General features: G+C 41.9%; 1 protein-coding gene across 12 annotated transcripts in view; it reads right to left on the bottom strand.

Annotated features, from left to right (window-relative positions):
- The window catches only part of RAD51B (RAD51 paralog B), a 696,371-nt gene that overhangs the window by 169,453 nt on the left and 511,552 nt on the right, over window positions 1-15,366 (bottom strand). For 11 of the 12 annotated variants that reach the window (XR_012036808.1, XR_012036807.1, XM_072839048.1 and 8 more), the window contains one exon: window positions 438-541. Coding sequence is in view for 9 of the 12 variants with exons in the window: in XM_072839048.1 (XP_072695149.1) it covers window positions 438-541 (104 nt within the window). In the remaining 3 variants the exon portion in view is untranslated. Of the gene's footprint in view, window positions 1-437; window positions 542-5,332; window positions 5,461-15,366 lie in introns of all 12 variants that reach the window. The other variant, XR_012036809.1, reaches the window with a different exon arrangement.

Here is a 15,366-nt window from a genome sequence, read left to right as displayed (position 1 = left end):
GGATCTGTCTGGCCTATGGTTTTTAAAGCATACTAACATCAAGAAAAAGCGCCATCACTATTTAACTTGTACACAAATTACCTACTCCTCAACAAATACCAGCTAAGTGAAATGATCATTCACCCTTTAGAGATGGAGAGTTTGAGATTCCCTAGAGGTCCACACCTTGTCACTTACAAGCCATTGGCAAATATCAGGAGGCATGCTGACTCTACGGGCTCTATTCTTACATATTTTTTCCTGTGAGTGACTGATTTCCCACTTCATTATAACTGCTATTGGGGTGGGCAGGGATGCTGGATTCTTTACCTACCCGCTCATAGTGTTGGCCCAGGACCGACAATACAGCCAATGCTTTCAGAAGATGAACGCTAAGATTGCTAAGTACATCTTGTTCTCTAACCTTGACAGTCAGGAAACATTACCAAAGCACTCACCTGTCTTCTCTCTGAACCAAGGTACTGGAGAATCAGTCGGGTGTTTACACTGTGACTCCAGGTGTTTCCTAGGGCAGCCATCACACAGCTGGAAGCAGAAGTGCCTGAAGTGAAACAGGGTAAAACCATGATTATGAAGGCCCATTTCTTGTAATGGTGTTTCACATAAACAAAAGTCCAGTCATTGCTCAAGGTATAGAGACTCCTGGGGGGGCTCGGTTCATTACCACAAAAGTTCATGAATTAGAGAAGGAAAGGGGATAAGGAACATGAGACTAAAAATAAAAACCAGCAAGAGTTTCCTTCAGCCTCAGTGAAAGTGACCACCCCTGGGCTAAAAGATAACAGAATTATATATCAATAAGAGGTTGCATGCAAGGCAGCTTGGAGCCATGGCTAATAATAAATCAAGCCACTCAAAATCTATGGCAGAAAGGCATAATGCTACTTCATAGAATAAGAGCCAGTTATGAAATAGTCTTAGTTTAAGAGAGTTATAAGACTTCTTTTAGCTTGATAAGAGACGTATCTCAATTTTCCTAATCAATATAGAAAAATCGTGGCATATGCACATAAAATTCCTTTGCCCTTCCAACCCCTGCACACACACACCCAGAAGAGGAATCTGGAAACTCTAACCATTTTCATATCTAATCTGTATTAGACATCCTTATCCTCAGAGAAACATTCTTTCACCTTCTAAGACCGTCCTGTAAAGGGGAGGATCTGAAATAATCATCTGAGTTTCTAGTCTGCTCCAAGTTATGCCTTAGCTACTACCTTACATCCCCAGAGCTTTGCTGATCCCTCTTGAGAGCACCAGGAGGAAACTATTCCTGCTCTCCTCCTCTTCTTCCTCCTTAAAGCCAGGCTCCCAAGCCCCACCACTTAGAAGTCAGCATCCCCTCCCTCCCATCATATCTTCTTCAGGTCTTCTCTGAATACCTGTGCCCACTCTGGCCCTAGGCCATGAGAGGAATCTTAGTCCTACAGAGCATAGTGGGACATTCATTATGACTTATATCCTGAATATCACATCTCTTTGCAATGAGGAGATTAAGTACAGAGAGGCTGAAGTCCACTGACTTAGTTAAAACATGAGGCCTTGGCCTTCTCATTCATTGCCTGCTTACTGCATCATCTGATTTTCATTCCTCAGCCTGGAGTATTGGTCTTCTTTTCTCTTCTTTGTTTTCTGGACACATCATCTTTTAGGGCAGTCGCCAACTTTGCACAGCCTTACACTACTGGGCTCAAATATTAAAGCAGATGAATGTGGGTCAGTGGTTCCAGGCTGGAGGTAATTTTGTTCGCAATGTCTAAGTGAGATTGCCACTGGCATTTAGAGGGTAGAGGTCGGTGATGCTGCTAAACACCCTGTAATGCACAGGACAGGCACCTGTAACAAAGAATTATCCAGCCCAAAACATGACAGTTCTGAGGTTGAATGCCCCTGGGTTAGAAAACACCAATCATACATTTTCTCTGGTTCAAGCAGGTATGGGAATGAATTAGATGGAAATCAACAACTGGGACCATATTGAGCCTGGCGATTTTGAAATGAAGAAGAATTTAGCATAGGAAAGAATAAAATTTAGGGTGACCTTGGTGCATCATGCACATAATTCAAAACATATATGAATTAATTTGAAAACAAATTATCTAGACGGTGTTCATCTGATTGTATCACTTCCTTAACTTAAACTCCTCTAGCATCTCTCTGTGCCTAGGAGAAATATTAACTCCTGAATAATGCATCTGGGACACTTTGTCATCTGCACCGTGTCTCTCTGGACCCATTGCTCTAAGCTTTCTCCCTGGACAGTCTCCTGTAACTTCCTGACTTCCCTGTCCCCATTCTCCTTGACCTCTTGTTAGCAGCTGATAAAGCTTCTCCCTCTTTTGGCAACTAACATACTGTTTCCTCTGCTTTTTCTGGACCCTGCTGAGCATTCTTCTCCTTCTCTGTTTTTCTTCTCCCTCTCTTCCCACATAACTCACTCTTCCTTCTTTGTCCCTTTCTTTGGCCTTCTAGTTAAACTGGTTCAGAATCTCAGTTCCATTTTTAAACTTTCCTTCTTCCATGCTTCTCAGTTCCAATAAATTGTGACACTCTGTTGATTGAACTGTAAAATCTCACCTATATCTATTCCCTACCCTCTGTTCCCCCGACTCCAGCCTTAGATCAGATCCCCACTTGCTTTTCCCCGGGGATGGCTGCTAGAGCTTTCTAACTGATGTCCAAACAGCTGTCAGGTCCTCCTCAATAAAGCTCATCCTCTCTTCTGCCTGCTTACCCTCCTCAAGCACACAACTAAGCATACTCCCGTCACTTCTGATCAAGCATGCTCGAAAACTTTCAATGGCTCCCAAGTGCATCCAAAGAGTTATAAATTCATCATACTGGCATCCAAAGCTCTTCTAGTCTGTACCCAACTTGCCTTTCCACACTGCTCCCTCCATTCCACTTCATATAGACTTTGCTCCAATGTAATCACCTCTTTCCCATGTCCCCTCCACACCTGAAATGCCTCTAGGTCTACACGTTGTCTTGGATACCACTTCCTGCTTGCTACTTTCTTGGTTATCACAAACATACTGTCTTCCTCCTCTAAATTCCCATAATACTTTATTTTCCCCTCTCACGTTACACCATTTTCTCTCCTATGGTTTATTACTTGTGTGTGCTTTTCTTATCACCCCTAATACATATTTTAAGAGGGCCAAATCCATGTCTGATTTATGTTAGCCTGCCTGAATCATATATGCCTCAATCATTCTTTGTCACTAATGCACAGAAGATACTTAATAAATCCTGATTAAATGGTTAATAAGTTATTCCTACTAAACTTTGTTTTTTTTTCCTACTAAACTTTGAACCATATTATGATATATCTGTTTTAGCGGCAGATTTACATTCTTAATTCTATCTTGCTTAAGCTAAAATTAATAGCATTTTCACATTTTTCAAACAAACTTGTTAGAAGCTTGTTGCTTGGTACCTTCTAAATGACAGGATGAAGTAAGGCTGAGCTTTCAAGTTTGCCACAAAAAAGCTAGCTACATGTGAATAATTAGGAGTTGTTAATTAGTTAAGCACTCAAACAAAAAAAATTTTTATAATAAAATTATAGGCACTTCCCAGGTGTGGAAGATGTTTTCAGGAGCCACATGTGGCCAGTGGTGACTATTTAAGAACACCATGTCCCTAACCAATGAAAACAGTATAACAAAGTACCCATAAACCTGGCTGCTTTCCAGACGGGTAAGCTCAGGTCCTGATGAAAGGCCATGAGTACAAACAAATCGGAAAAGTTTCTAATGGAAACCCTCAGTGGGTGGCTTGAGATCTATTTTCAGGGGTGCTTACAAACATTACACCACCATAAGTACAGTAACAGAGGGCTTTGAAAGCTAATGATAAGAAAAGACAATATTTTTAGAGTACTACAAGTGAGACACAAGGTGGGCCCTTTATATAAGGAGGGCTTACATCTCATTTGAGCTTCATATCCTAGTTACATCTTTTTTGATCCTTACAGTCACCCTCTGAGGTAGGTAATATAATCATCTCTATTGACAAACTAAGGCTAGGAGAGATTAAGTAACTCTTCCAAGGTCACATGGTGGGTTAATGACAGCGCAGGGCTCAAACCAGGCTGACTGTCTTCACCACTACTCCAGTCAGCCTTCTCCAGGCTTGTTATGCCAAATAGCTCCTGCAGAGTCTGAAGACCTATCTTGGGAAGGCACTGATGGAGGCATATTGTGAGCATCTCATCACTCATCTGAATCTGTATGTCACTCTGACTCCACAACCAGCTTCCTCTGTTCTGATGTATAGTGATAACTCAGGGCAAGGGGTTTCCAGAAAGACAATGCATGCCCTGGCTTGGCAAGTTATTTAACCTCGCTCAACTGGCCTAGCAGCTGATTCATGTAAATCAGGTGGCCTGAAACTGACCCTCTCTGGTTGAAGACCTAAAAATCTGGTCAGAATTGAGAAATTATTTCACTTAATAGGACCTTGAAGAGTGGCTATAGGTGGTGGGATTACCTGAGAGAGAAGTGGGAGAAAGGAAGATGGGGAAACTGTCAGTTACTATAAATTTATAACTTTTTTTTTTTAAGGTTTTATTTATTTACTTGAGAGAGTGCACAAGTGTGGGGAGGGAGGGGCAAAAGGAGAGGGAGAAGCAGACTTCCTACTGAGCAGGGAGCCAGACATGGGGCTTGATCCCAAGGACCCTGAGATCATGACCTGAGCTAAAGGCAGATACTTAACCCACTGAGCCACTCAGGTGCCCCTGTAACTTTATTTTCAACTAGAATATTTAGTGGTTTCATGTCTTTTGACTTTCATACATTTCTATGGAAGGACTGGCATAAATAATAATTAATGTTACGTATGAAAAATCAAAGGTAGAAGGAATCTGCTTGCTGCCTTTCAGACAAGGTGATTTCCTGCCTAATGACCTAACTGGTTAGGAAAGAGACAAGTGTGTTTTCTTTATGCTCATTTTAAGTGGGAGTTCTAAAAATTAGAGCACTCTCTCCCTTTCTCCTTTTTTTTTTCCTTTCTCCTTTTTGATGACTCTGATATTTAGACCTGCCAAGGCAGAATGACTTCATTGTATTGGAATTTGGTTTGTTTCAATACAAATAGAAAAATCAAATAAGTGAACTAGGTTTTGAAAATATTTTCATTATTGGAGATTTTTCATCATCATAGGATTGAGTTTATGGAAGTATTCGAGTAAGCTACATGGAGAAAATCTAATTTGTTTACACTGAAATCAGATCTCTCTAAAACAGACTGTGGGGACATTCATTCTTCACTCTCTGAGACTCTTTTAGGTAAGTCAAAGGCATGTTTTCTTTCTGTAATTGCTTACCCATCTGTAAAATGTGAATAATAGTTCCTGCCTCCAGGCAACCAAAGGTTCATGGTGACTCTTAGATGGAGATATTTGATATGTGTAAATGACAGGAACAATGATGATCAAACACTGAAGATTAAATTCTAAGGAGAAAGAAAGTTGAATTATCATCTTCAACATTTTTTGTTCTATTAATAATGGGGCAAGCTAGTAAAGCTCAGTAATGAAGTGGTTAAAACAACAGGACTTGGATTCTGAAATATCTTTCATGACCACTATCTTTTGGATCCAATTCCCCATGCCTGTGGAGTGGGAGTTGGTTACAAAGATACATTTCTCACAAGGCAAGGGGCTCTCTCTCTGTTCTGTACACAGGGTGTAGTCCTTGTGTAATCGGACTGAAGGAGGATAATCAGGTTGCTATGTAGCCTTGATTTCCAAAAAGGTAATGGGCTTCTGGTACCAACCCGTGTCAGTATCTAGAAGAGGCCTGTTGGGGGGCCTTCAATGAGGAAGCTCTTTCTCTGAAAACATTTCAATTTATGACTCCTCTAACTAAGCATTTCTGGGAGGTCAAACTAAAAGTCTAGTACATAACATAAAACTGTCTGCCCTGTAGCAACAGGATCAACTTTAAAAGAAGAGACTTTTCTATGTTAAAAATAATAAAAGTATTAAAAAAGCACGGACTCCCAGAACAGGGGAAAAGGAAAAATTCGCAGTCCAGGAGAGCTGGATATTCTGGACATTGGTCCCTCCCGTCCCTTTAAATGAAAACCAACTTATTGAGATTAGAAAGAGAAAAGAAAGAGAGAGAGAGGGAGAGAGGACAGAAAGACAGGAAAGAAAGAAGGAAAGATGTAAGAAAGGAAGGAAAGAAGGATAAAAGGAAGGAAAGAAGGAAGAAGGAAGAAAGGAAGAAAATACCTATACATCTTTCCAGGACTGAAATAAGTTCAGGATGGGGATGGCATGTTAGCATTGGAATGAACAGTCTCTTTCTTTGTCCTCACATCCTAAAGTATGTTCTATGTAACGCATAACAGCATATGGTTAGCTGCTGGCTACATGGCAGGACCCTGGAGTTCTATTTCCAACTTAGCTGTGGGCTTTTAACAAGACTGGGTGGGAGAAGGAGAGTGACATAACAAAGAACATCAGGGCAGGCCTTGGCAATGACCAGTTACTTCACCTCTCTGAACTTCCAGTTTTCTCATCCATGACAAGGGGTTACTGACAATGATCTCAGAAGTTCCTGCCTCTACTAACAACTTTGAATCTATGGCATTTTGATGACAAGAAATTAGTTCTTCTTTCTGGAGCTCACTTTTCCCAGAAGTTTAAGAATGTTCTGTTCCATGTGTTATCTTTGAATGGCTGTACACTACCTAACCCTCATTTAAGCCTGACGAGACTACAGACATGTGGTCCTTTTCCTAAGAGTAGATTTCTCTCCAGACTAGGGATTTTCTTAGTCTATCCTACTTACTAAAAACCTTATGATGATTAAACATGTGATGGCCAGTGGCCAAGTCCCAGCAAACACAACTTCATAAAAACAAAGCTTAAATAAATGTGGGAGTCTGAATGAGAGAGTAAGGATCAGAAGGGGATTACCATTCATGAAATTAAGATTCTCCTATTGAAAACCAGGCCCATGGAAGAGGCTGAGCTTCAGCATATATTTTTTGTTTGGTCATTCATTTGAACTGGGGAAGTGACTGAGAATCTTGGTTAGCCCCAAACAAAAGATGAAGTAGGGAAATATTTAGATCTGCTTTTTCCTAAGTTTCTCAGAGTAGCCCAAATTACCTGTTTGTATATCATCAGGTCTTATTTTATTCGATGCAGAAAGCCAGAATTTCAGCAAGCAGTGTTGAAGAGGATGAATGGGGTATAAAAGGGAAAAAGACTGCCTAGGCTAGGTTATTTCTAGAATAACAATTCAAGATGACCTACAAGCTCCATGAGGCCACAATGCAAAGGTATCACATAAAAGAGACTGGGAGAGGTTCACACATCTATCCTCCAGCAAAATTAATTTCCTTGGGGGTTTGTGGTTCATTAACTGAACCTGTGAACCAGCTGTATTCAGTTCAGTGTGCACTCTACTTCCTCAGGCCTTTAAAATTGACAATGGTCTGTAGGTCAAGTTCCAACGGAAGTGATATTTCTGACCTAGCTCTATAAATAGAGCACTGGAAAAAACCCATCAGCTGCAAATGGCCCAGGAAACACACGCTATCTATTAAGTAAGTAACCGCAGTATCTGTACTGCCATTTTAGATGAGAAAAAAATATCTTTTGTTATTTATAATCTTCTGAGCTTTGAGATTCTCAAAATACTTTAAAGCTATTAGTCTTCTTTCAGATTTACAAATAAAGGATCTGAGGCATAAAACCACACAATAACTGCCTCAATGTCATCTGTGCATTGAGGAAGGCATTTGGCCTGATACAGAATTAGGCTGCTTCACTTTGGTAAAGCAGAAAATTTCATCCCCAATGTTTCTTGGCTAGAGGTGAAAGATCTGAATGCAGTCCAGGGTCTTTATTTGCACAACACACCGAGGATCCACGTTCCAATAATACTTGTTAGTGAGGAAGGTTAGAAATGTGAAGACAAGAAAAGGCGGGGCAATCAGAACCTTTGGAATGCAAGAGTTAGGGATGGGTTAATCCTCCACAGCAGAAGGAAGAAACAGAGCTAGCTAATCACTAGGATGAAGACTGGTATGTGCTAGCACAAACCACTCAAACAACTCCATTGGCTTTGTGTGGGGAGAACATACTTTAAGTTTCCCAGAGTCTTAGTATGGTTATGTAAGTCATCATCCAAATAGGACACTTTTGAAAATGAAATGGGGACATTTTAATAACTATATTGGGATAACAGAGATAAGCCAGGACTGTTTTAATAAAGCAAACCAGGATGCACATGGGAAATCTCAAGACGGGATGAAGGTAGCTCACCCTACACGAAAATGGTCAGTCTACAACCTATCTAATTTACCAATCAAAAGTTTTATAGGGCATACTGCATAGAACTTCTCTGTTATGTTTGCAGTGACAAGTATGAAAGTCCTCAAAGATAGCTATGAAAACAATAACAGGCATGAGAAGAACAGAACTAGGGTGTCTGAATAGAAAGAATTAATCTCCTCCCGCCCAGCTCTGTTTCCAACATTCCCCAAGAAGCCTTGCCCCTGAAAACTTTTCTCTAATATAGCTTTCCTCCAGCTCTTTAAGGAGGGGGAAAAATCCTGACTGGTGACCTGTAGCCAGGTTCCCTGACCCTCTGAAAAGAACTCTTTAATTAAATTAAACTCACTTATTAGAGAAAATGCATACTATTCTTAGGTAAATACTAGCAAATAAACAAAGAAAACAAAAAACTTAACCATTTAAGGAAATCTGGGGCATTGTCTTTCTGAATCTAGGCTTAATTCAACATCAATCAGGAAGATGCTTATGTGAAATGGGTTTTCTTCCATAGCAATGTATTCTAGATGCTCATTATAAATAAGTGAATTCCTCAAATTATGCCAATCAGCTGTCTTGATATGAGCTTTGCTTTTCCACTCTCATTGTAGAATCTGGGGCAACAGGAGGATACCAGAGCTGGATTCTACTAAGTCTTGGCATTATACTTGCTCATCTCATTTTTTTAACCGTCTTATATTTTTTTCAGGTGACTTTTTTTTTTTTTCTGGCCGAAGCAGAAGAAAGATAGTCACTTGTTCTGATTTCAGATTATTTAAGGTCCTGGCTGCCAGGGGTGGGGGGTGAGGGAATACCCCTTAGAGGGATGCATTCAGCCAACTGCCTTTGGAGAAAGCTTGGAAGGACAAAAAGTGGCATATATTTTATCAGTTACTCTTCCTGGGGAGATTTAAACTATCGTGAAGTAATGTTTGGTAGCTTTACATATCCAGGGAACTAGTCTGGACAATGAGTAAGCTAGGTGATAGCCCACCTGGCTGAGGAGAAGAGGAACACATTAATAGTGATGCGGAATCAGCTCACATGGCAAACCCAGGACCAGGAGATATGGTCCTTCCCCAGGCCTTGGCTGATGCAGGATTGGGCCCAGGTTAAGTCTGCTGTTGCTCAGGCTGGCACTATATCTCTGGCTTTTTGCCAGTAATAAGGACAAAAGGAAAAAGAAATGCTGTTGTCTATCAGGTAATATGTTCTTAAAGAAAGAAATTTCTGTGAAAACATCAGTGGCTTAAAAAAATCATTAACACATTTGAAATGTGTTACACATTAACACATTGAAATGAAGACATTTCAACTAAATAGAATGTCTAATCCTGGAGTAGATCTTTGATCAGAAAAAAAAAAAATTTCCATAAAGGACAAAATTGAGACACCCAACAAAGTTTGACTCTGACTGGTATATTAGATAATAGTATTATATCAATGCTAATTTCCTGGGTGAGATCATTGTATCGTGGTTATTACGTAAGAGAAGTTCTTGTTTTTCTGAGATAAATTCTGAAGTATTTGGAGATGAAGGGTCATGATATCTACAGCTTATTCTCAAATGGTTTCCTAAAGCTAACAATAATAGATTCATGTTATAAAAAAATAAGTTGGTAATAATAATACGAGAGAGATCTTAAAAATGTGGCAAAAGGTTAGAAGTCTAGGTGAAGCAGGTGTGGGAGTTCATTGTACTTTCCTTGGAACTTTTCTGTAGATTTAAACTCTTTTACTTAAAAAAACAAACCAGAAAAAACCACCACCACCACCAACTGTGAAAATGTAGGTTAGCCTACCCTAATTGTTGACTTGGGTCACTGACATAAAATCAGGACACAGGACTGGATCTCTGGAGAAATTACTAGGGCATTGTTTCATTTGCATGCTTATGCATCAGAATCACCAACCAGGTAAACTACTTTTTTTTTTTAATTCCATGCTTTGTAGTTTTATGCTATAATTGCTTAAAGATTAGAATTATGTGTTTGCCTTTGATATGTAGTTGAGATAGTTTCTGTTTCTTTTTTATTTTTTAAGACTTTATTTATTCCTGAGAGACACACACACACACACACACACAGAGAGAGAGAGAGAGAGAGAGGCAGAGACACAGGCAGAGGGAGAAGCAGGCTCCATGCAGGGAGCCTGATGTGGGACTCGATCCCGGGACCCCAGGGTCATGCCCTGGGCCGAAGGCAGGGGCTAAACCGCTGAGCCACCCAGGCATCCCAGTAAACCACTTTTTAAAATGTAGAATCCTTGTCCCCATCCCAAACTCAATGAATCAGCATCTCTGAGGAATGATGCGTAGGAGTCTACATTTTCAAAAGGCTCTCCCAGATGATCCCTATATACATTAAAGTTTGAAAAAAATCACATGTCAGGCATTTGCTATTTAGCTTGCAATTACAGACTTCTCAGACATGGACAGTCCATGTGGTGTTAATGGATGATGCGCTTGCATTTAAAAAAAATCTCTCCTTCATGTTCTGTCATGTAGCTCTGCATCCTTTTCATCAATGGAAGACACCAATCTGGTGAGCACCCTCTGGCCCAGTTTTTAAGACTCCTATCTGCTGACTTTATCCCCCACCCACTTCCCAAGGGGAATACGGAAGAGATGTAAACTGTTTAGAAATGCCATAACTCATCTGGTTGGAGTTGTTATCAGAGGAGCAACCCAAAGCGCCAACTCAGAAAGTGGAGGAGGGGTAGCTGACAGCCTGCAGCATCAAATAGGACAGGGCTGGTCAGGAGGCCTGGGTCCCCCTAAGGCAGGCACCCTCATTAAGGCCCCTTGTCAGTCAGGCTCCTTGACCTGCATTTCTTCTAGACCCCAAACATAGCTGAGCTTTCTGAGTCTGGCTTCCCTTTGTTTCTTCAGTAGGAACAGGAATGGAGCACAAGTGAGGGAGTAAGAGAATCAAGTGGGGCAGGAGCTGGGAGCCCGGAGGTGCTCTGGAGTACAGAAGTGTATCTGACGAATTCAACTTAAACTGCACTAACACGCTACTTCCCTCAATCCCACACCATCAGTGTGATCATTATTCCCATTTCATAGACTAAGAAGTAACTTGACTGAAACCCACACCCAGTGTGAGGCAGAGCTGGGGCCCGAGCCCAGGCATGCTAGGACTTTCTGCTGACCAGCTGCCTCCCTTTCGGCCTTAGAGAGCACATGGCTGTGGAGAATGCTTTTAATTATCACCTTGCCCGGAGTGCAAAGATTTATTATTACGCTTTCTTCCCGCCCCGTCTCAAGCACCCCTCTGGGAAGTAGCATGATCATGATAGGAATCAGGATCTTTTCATGCATGGGAGGGAATGGAATGCTGGCATCACACATGTTTGTTGCCCCTGAAGGCTGTGAGAGGGGGATGGGGGTTCAGACACAGAATGGTGAATAGTTTGGGGAGGCAATCCCCGGGTCCTTAGCACCCTGAGTTTTAGACAAGAACCCAAAAGTACTTTGGGTATCTTTTCCCACATTGATGAATTCAGGAGGACTGTCAGCTTCCTTCAGTTCAGCCTGTTTCCTTGACATCTGGAGCTGGGCCTTTTGTGTCAAAGCGAGGAGAAGCTCCTGCACTTCTCCCTTTCTTGAGGTGTGCACATGGATACACACACACCCCATGGTTGTCATGCCAACATAAGGCTCACCAGGAGTTGGGGCCACAGGAGAGGGGGAAACTCCATTCATGCTCAGAATTCACGGTGGTCTCTGGATCACAGGTTCCAGGGTCCAGGCATGAGGGGGTTGCCCTGTTGTGGGGGATCTTGGGCGATGGAGATGACCTTCAATAACTTTCTTCAGTATTCTCTTACAAGACTGCCCCAACCTCTGGTGGTACAGTCAAGTATTTTCAGGCAGGAACCTCATGGCAGGAGAGGGAACTGATGAAAAAAATGTGCTGATGCTAACAAGACTATTTTAATTGGGGGGGACTGGTTTTGGTGGCAGCAGGCAGTCAGCACACATCTGTGAAATATGAGTTCTTGAGCGAAGCAATTTCCTTCTTCCTTGAAGGCCACAGTCTATCTAGAAATTGGACAGAACTATGGGTTTACTGAAAATGACCAGGTTCACAAAGTGATCAAGATCACCAGCTTGGTATAACTTGTCCCATATCTCAGACATCACTTGTTGCAAGGCATTAAAGAATTATGAGGTGATGTTTTTGGAAGAATTAGTATGTTCCAAACACTAGACCCAATACCTTACCATACACCCATTATCTCTATGAGGGAGATGTTATTATTATACCAATTTTCTAGAGAAGGAAGTTGAGCTGGAGAAAAAGTTATTGCCCAAGGTGACCCTGCAAGTGGCAGAGCAAGGGTTTGAACCCAGCGGCCTGACTCATCACTTCTTTCAGTATTTCTTTCAGCCATTTAGAAAGTATTTAAAGAATGACCATTCACCTCTCTCTCTCTCTGGGAGAGAAAACTCACCCCATTTTCAAGATACTCCACTCATTTTCCTTTCCTTATTAAGTTGCAATATTCAATTTCTTATTCAGAGTCATCTGTGCCTGTCTAGGAAAGCATATTTTAATAATGCTCTCTCCCTATTGTTGGGAAACTCTTTGTCATATGATACGTTTCTAGAAACTGATACCGAAGAAAAATAAATCTCCAGGTTCTGTAGATTTCCAACTGAAAATATGTAAAATAACTTTAGTTGCCAAAATCATGATTGGCTTTCCTTCCATGAATATAATCTCCACATCTGGTTCACCTTCTTTGCCAAAAAGACATGATTATATATCTTTTTTTTATATCTTAGGGTGTTTCTATTTCATGACATTTCTAAATAGGATTGCTATGTTAATCATCATTGCAATCCCATTGATAATTACATTATTTCTTTTATCCATGTTAACTCTATGATGAAAAATAAAGCAGCAGAAGGTAAATGTGATGTAGTCAGAAAAGCCCCACAGGAAGCCAGTGCACCCATTTTCTCATCTGTAATATGGTTGTGGGATAGGAAGGGGGTCAATAATCATGGTTGACATTCACACGCATCTACAATGGGCCAGAAGCAGTTTCAAGTACTTTATGTGATAACAATCTTTTAGTCATTCCAATAACAACATGAAGTTGGATACCATTACTACCCTTATTTTAGAGATGACAAAAATGTGCCACATTTGTGTAGCTAGCAAGTGGTGGATAGAGGGTTCAAACACTGAGAGTCAGACCCCTGAGCCTGTGTTCCAGCCTTGCCCATGACTCCGACAAGCAGCCAGGGCTGGGAGTCCTTGTTCTTGCTGACCTCCTACATCAGCAGCCAAGTTTAACCCCAGCAGTAGATTATTATATCATACTTAGCCAAGGATGGCCCATAAAATTTTCATGACATTATCATAGACTCATCTGGTTTATGAAACAGAGTCATGGTGCACACAGAAAAATCACGTATTAAGCATTTTTTTAGTAAAAGGTTTTATCATCATCATTGTTCTTAGGGAAAGTGACATGCCTAAGGTCACACACTTAGTCATGGGTCAGTATTGGCAAACAAACATCCCCTTTTGGATACTACTTGAACCTTTGGATCGATTGCTTCACTTAGAAGACATCATGGTCTCCCCACCTGATTGGGCACTTCTGTAACTGCATACAGCTCTGTGCAAGACCAAAGGGATCACATACCCACTTCCCAGCAGCCCTAGCTCTAAATTAAAAACAGCACAACAGCAACAATGTAGTAGCAGCAACAAAAATAATAATAAAATACAGGGCAGAAGTACCTTTAGGGTGCAAAATTGCCTTAAACTTTCCATCTAGAGAAGGAAAGGGAGGGTTCCTTCTTTTAAGAGGCAAGTGCTGCCAGCAGGAACCTAAAACTCATTATTATTCTATATTCTCTTTTTGCATGACTGAAAAGTTTTTCTGTCCTCCTCCCTCCCATCCTTATCAAAAGAATACCCCCAAGACAATCACAAACTTTAAAAGTAGCAAACTGTCACTTCAAAAAAAAATTTTAAGAACGAAAAATCAAAAAACCCACAGTGGTTGCAAAACAGCTTTGTGTGGAAGAAGGGCAAGTTTTCTCTTAAGAGAGGCTAATTTCATAGGGTTGGGAAAGAGAGAGATGAGGGGGAAAGGGTGGGAGCACAGAAGAAGGGGAGGCGGGAGAGGAGGGGATAAAGAAGGAAGAATCGCTGGCTTTAAAAAGCAACATTGTCCAGAGAGGTGAAAGGGAACAGATGGCCGTGGAGAATGTGGCCCTCAAAGCCCAGAAGAAAGGGGCGATGCTGACAGATCTTGCTGTTTCCCATTGACGCCTGAATGTTCTAGTGTGGGGAGCCGAGGCCAGTGCAGGGGACAGACCTCTGTTCCCAGAGGCTCACTGGGGCACTGGCGCTGAGGCTCACTGAGAAAAAGAGCAGGGGAGGGGGGTGGGGAGGGCAAGCAGCTGTGGCCACAGAGGGAGGGACAGTGGGGGGCGTGCGGGCTTCCACAGCCTTCTCTTCTGGCCTGCCCGGGAAGGTCAGCCCAGTGCCGGTCTGTGCCCTGACAGAGGTGAAGGAAAGGGCAGCAGCTGGGGCCCAAAGTCTCGGTGTCCTTCCCCGAAAACACACTGGGGGAGGCATGTCTGGGACAAAATAGATACCTTGAGAGAGGGAAATGAAGAAAATATTCCAAATGCTTTTGGAGGATTGAGACATTCAACTACAATAAACAAGAAACTTGGGTCTTTGAAGGAGGTCAGACAATCCTGCCAAGTAAATCCCATATTATTTCATGGAGTCTCAGGGCAGAGAAGGGATTTGGAGAGGAAACACAAAAGTGAGCTGGTGGCTGACCCAGGAAGGAAGGAATCCAGGAGTGGGTTTCAAGGTCTGAGTCGGCCTCCACAGAGATGCAGGATTCACAGTGGAGCTTTGCAGGACACAGCGGGATGACAGGACCTGGGGCAGAGGGGGGCTCCCGTGTCCTGGGTGTGTTTGTGTGTGTTCACGTGTGTGAGGGGGACAGGTATCTGGAGGCACTGCCTGTGGGCCCATTGCTTGTGGTTGCCCCACGCTGGAGGATGTTACCGGAAACTCATA

The sequence above is a fragment of the Canis lupus genome, chromosome 9, assembly GCF_048164855.1.
Source record: "Canis lupus baileyi chromosome 9, mCanLup2.hap1, whole genome shotgun sequence".
Lineage (NCBI taxonomy): Eukaryota > Metazoa > Chordata > Mammalia > Carnivora > Canidae > Canis > Canis lupus.
The sequence above is the reverse complement of the archived record's forward strand: the minus strand, read 5'-3'. Positions and strand labels throughout refer to the sequence as shown.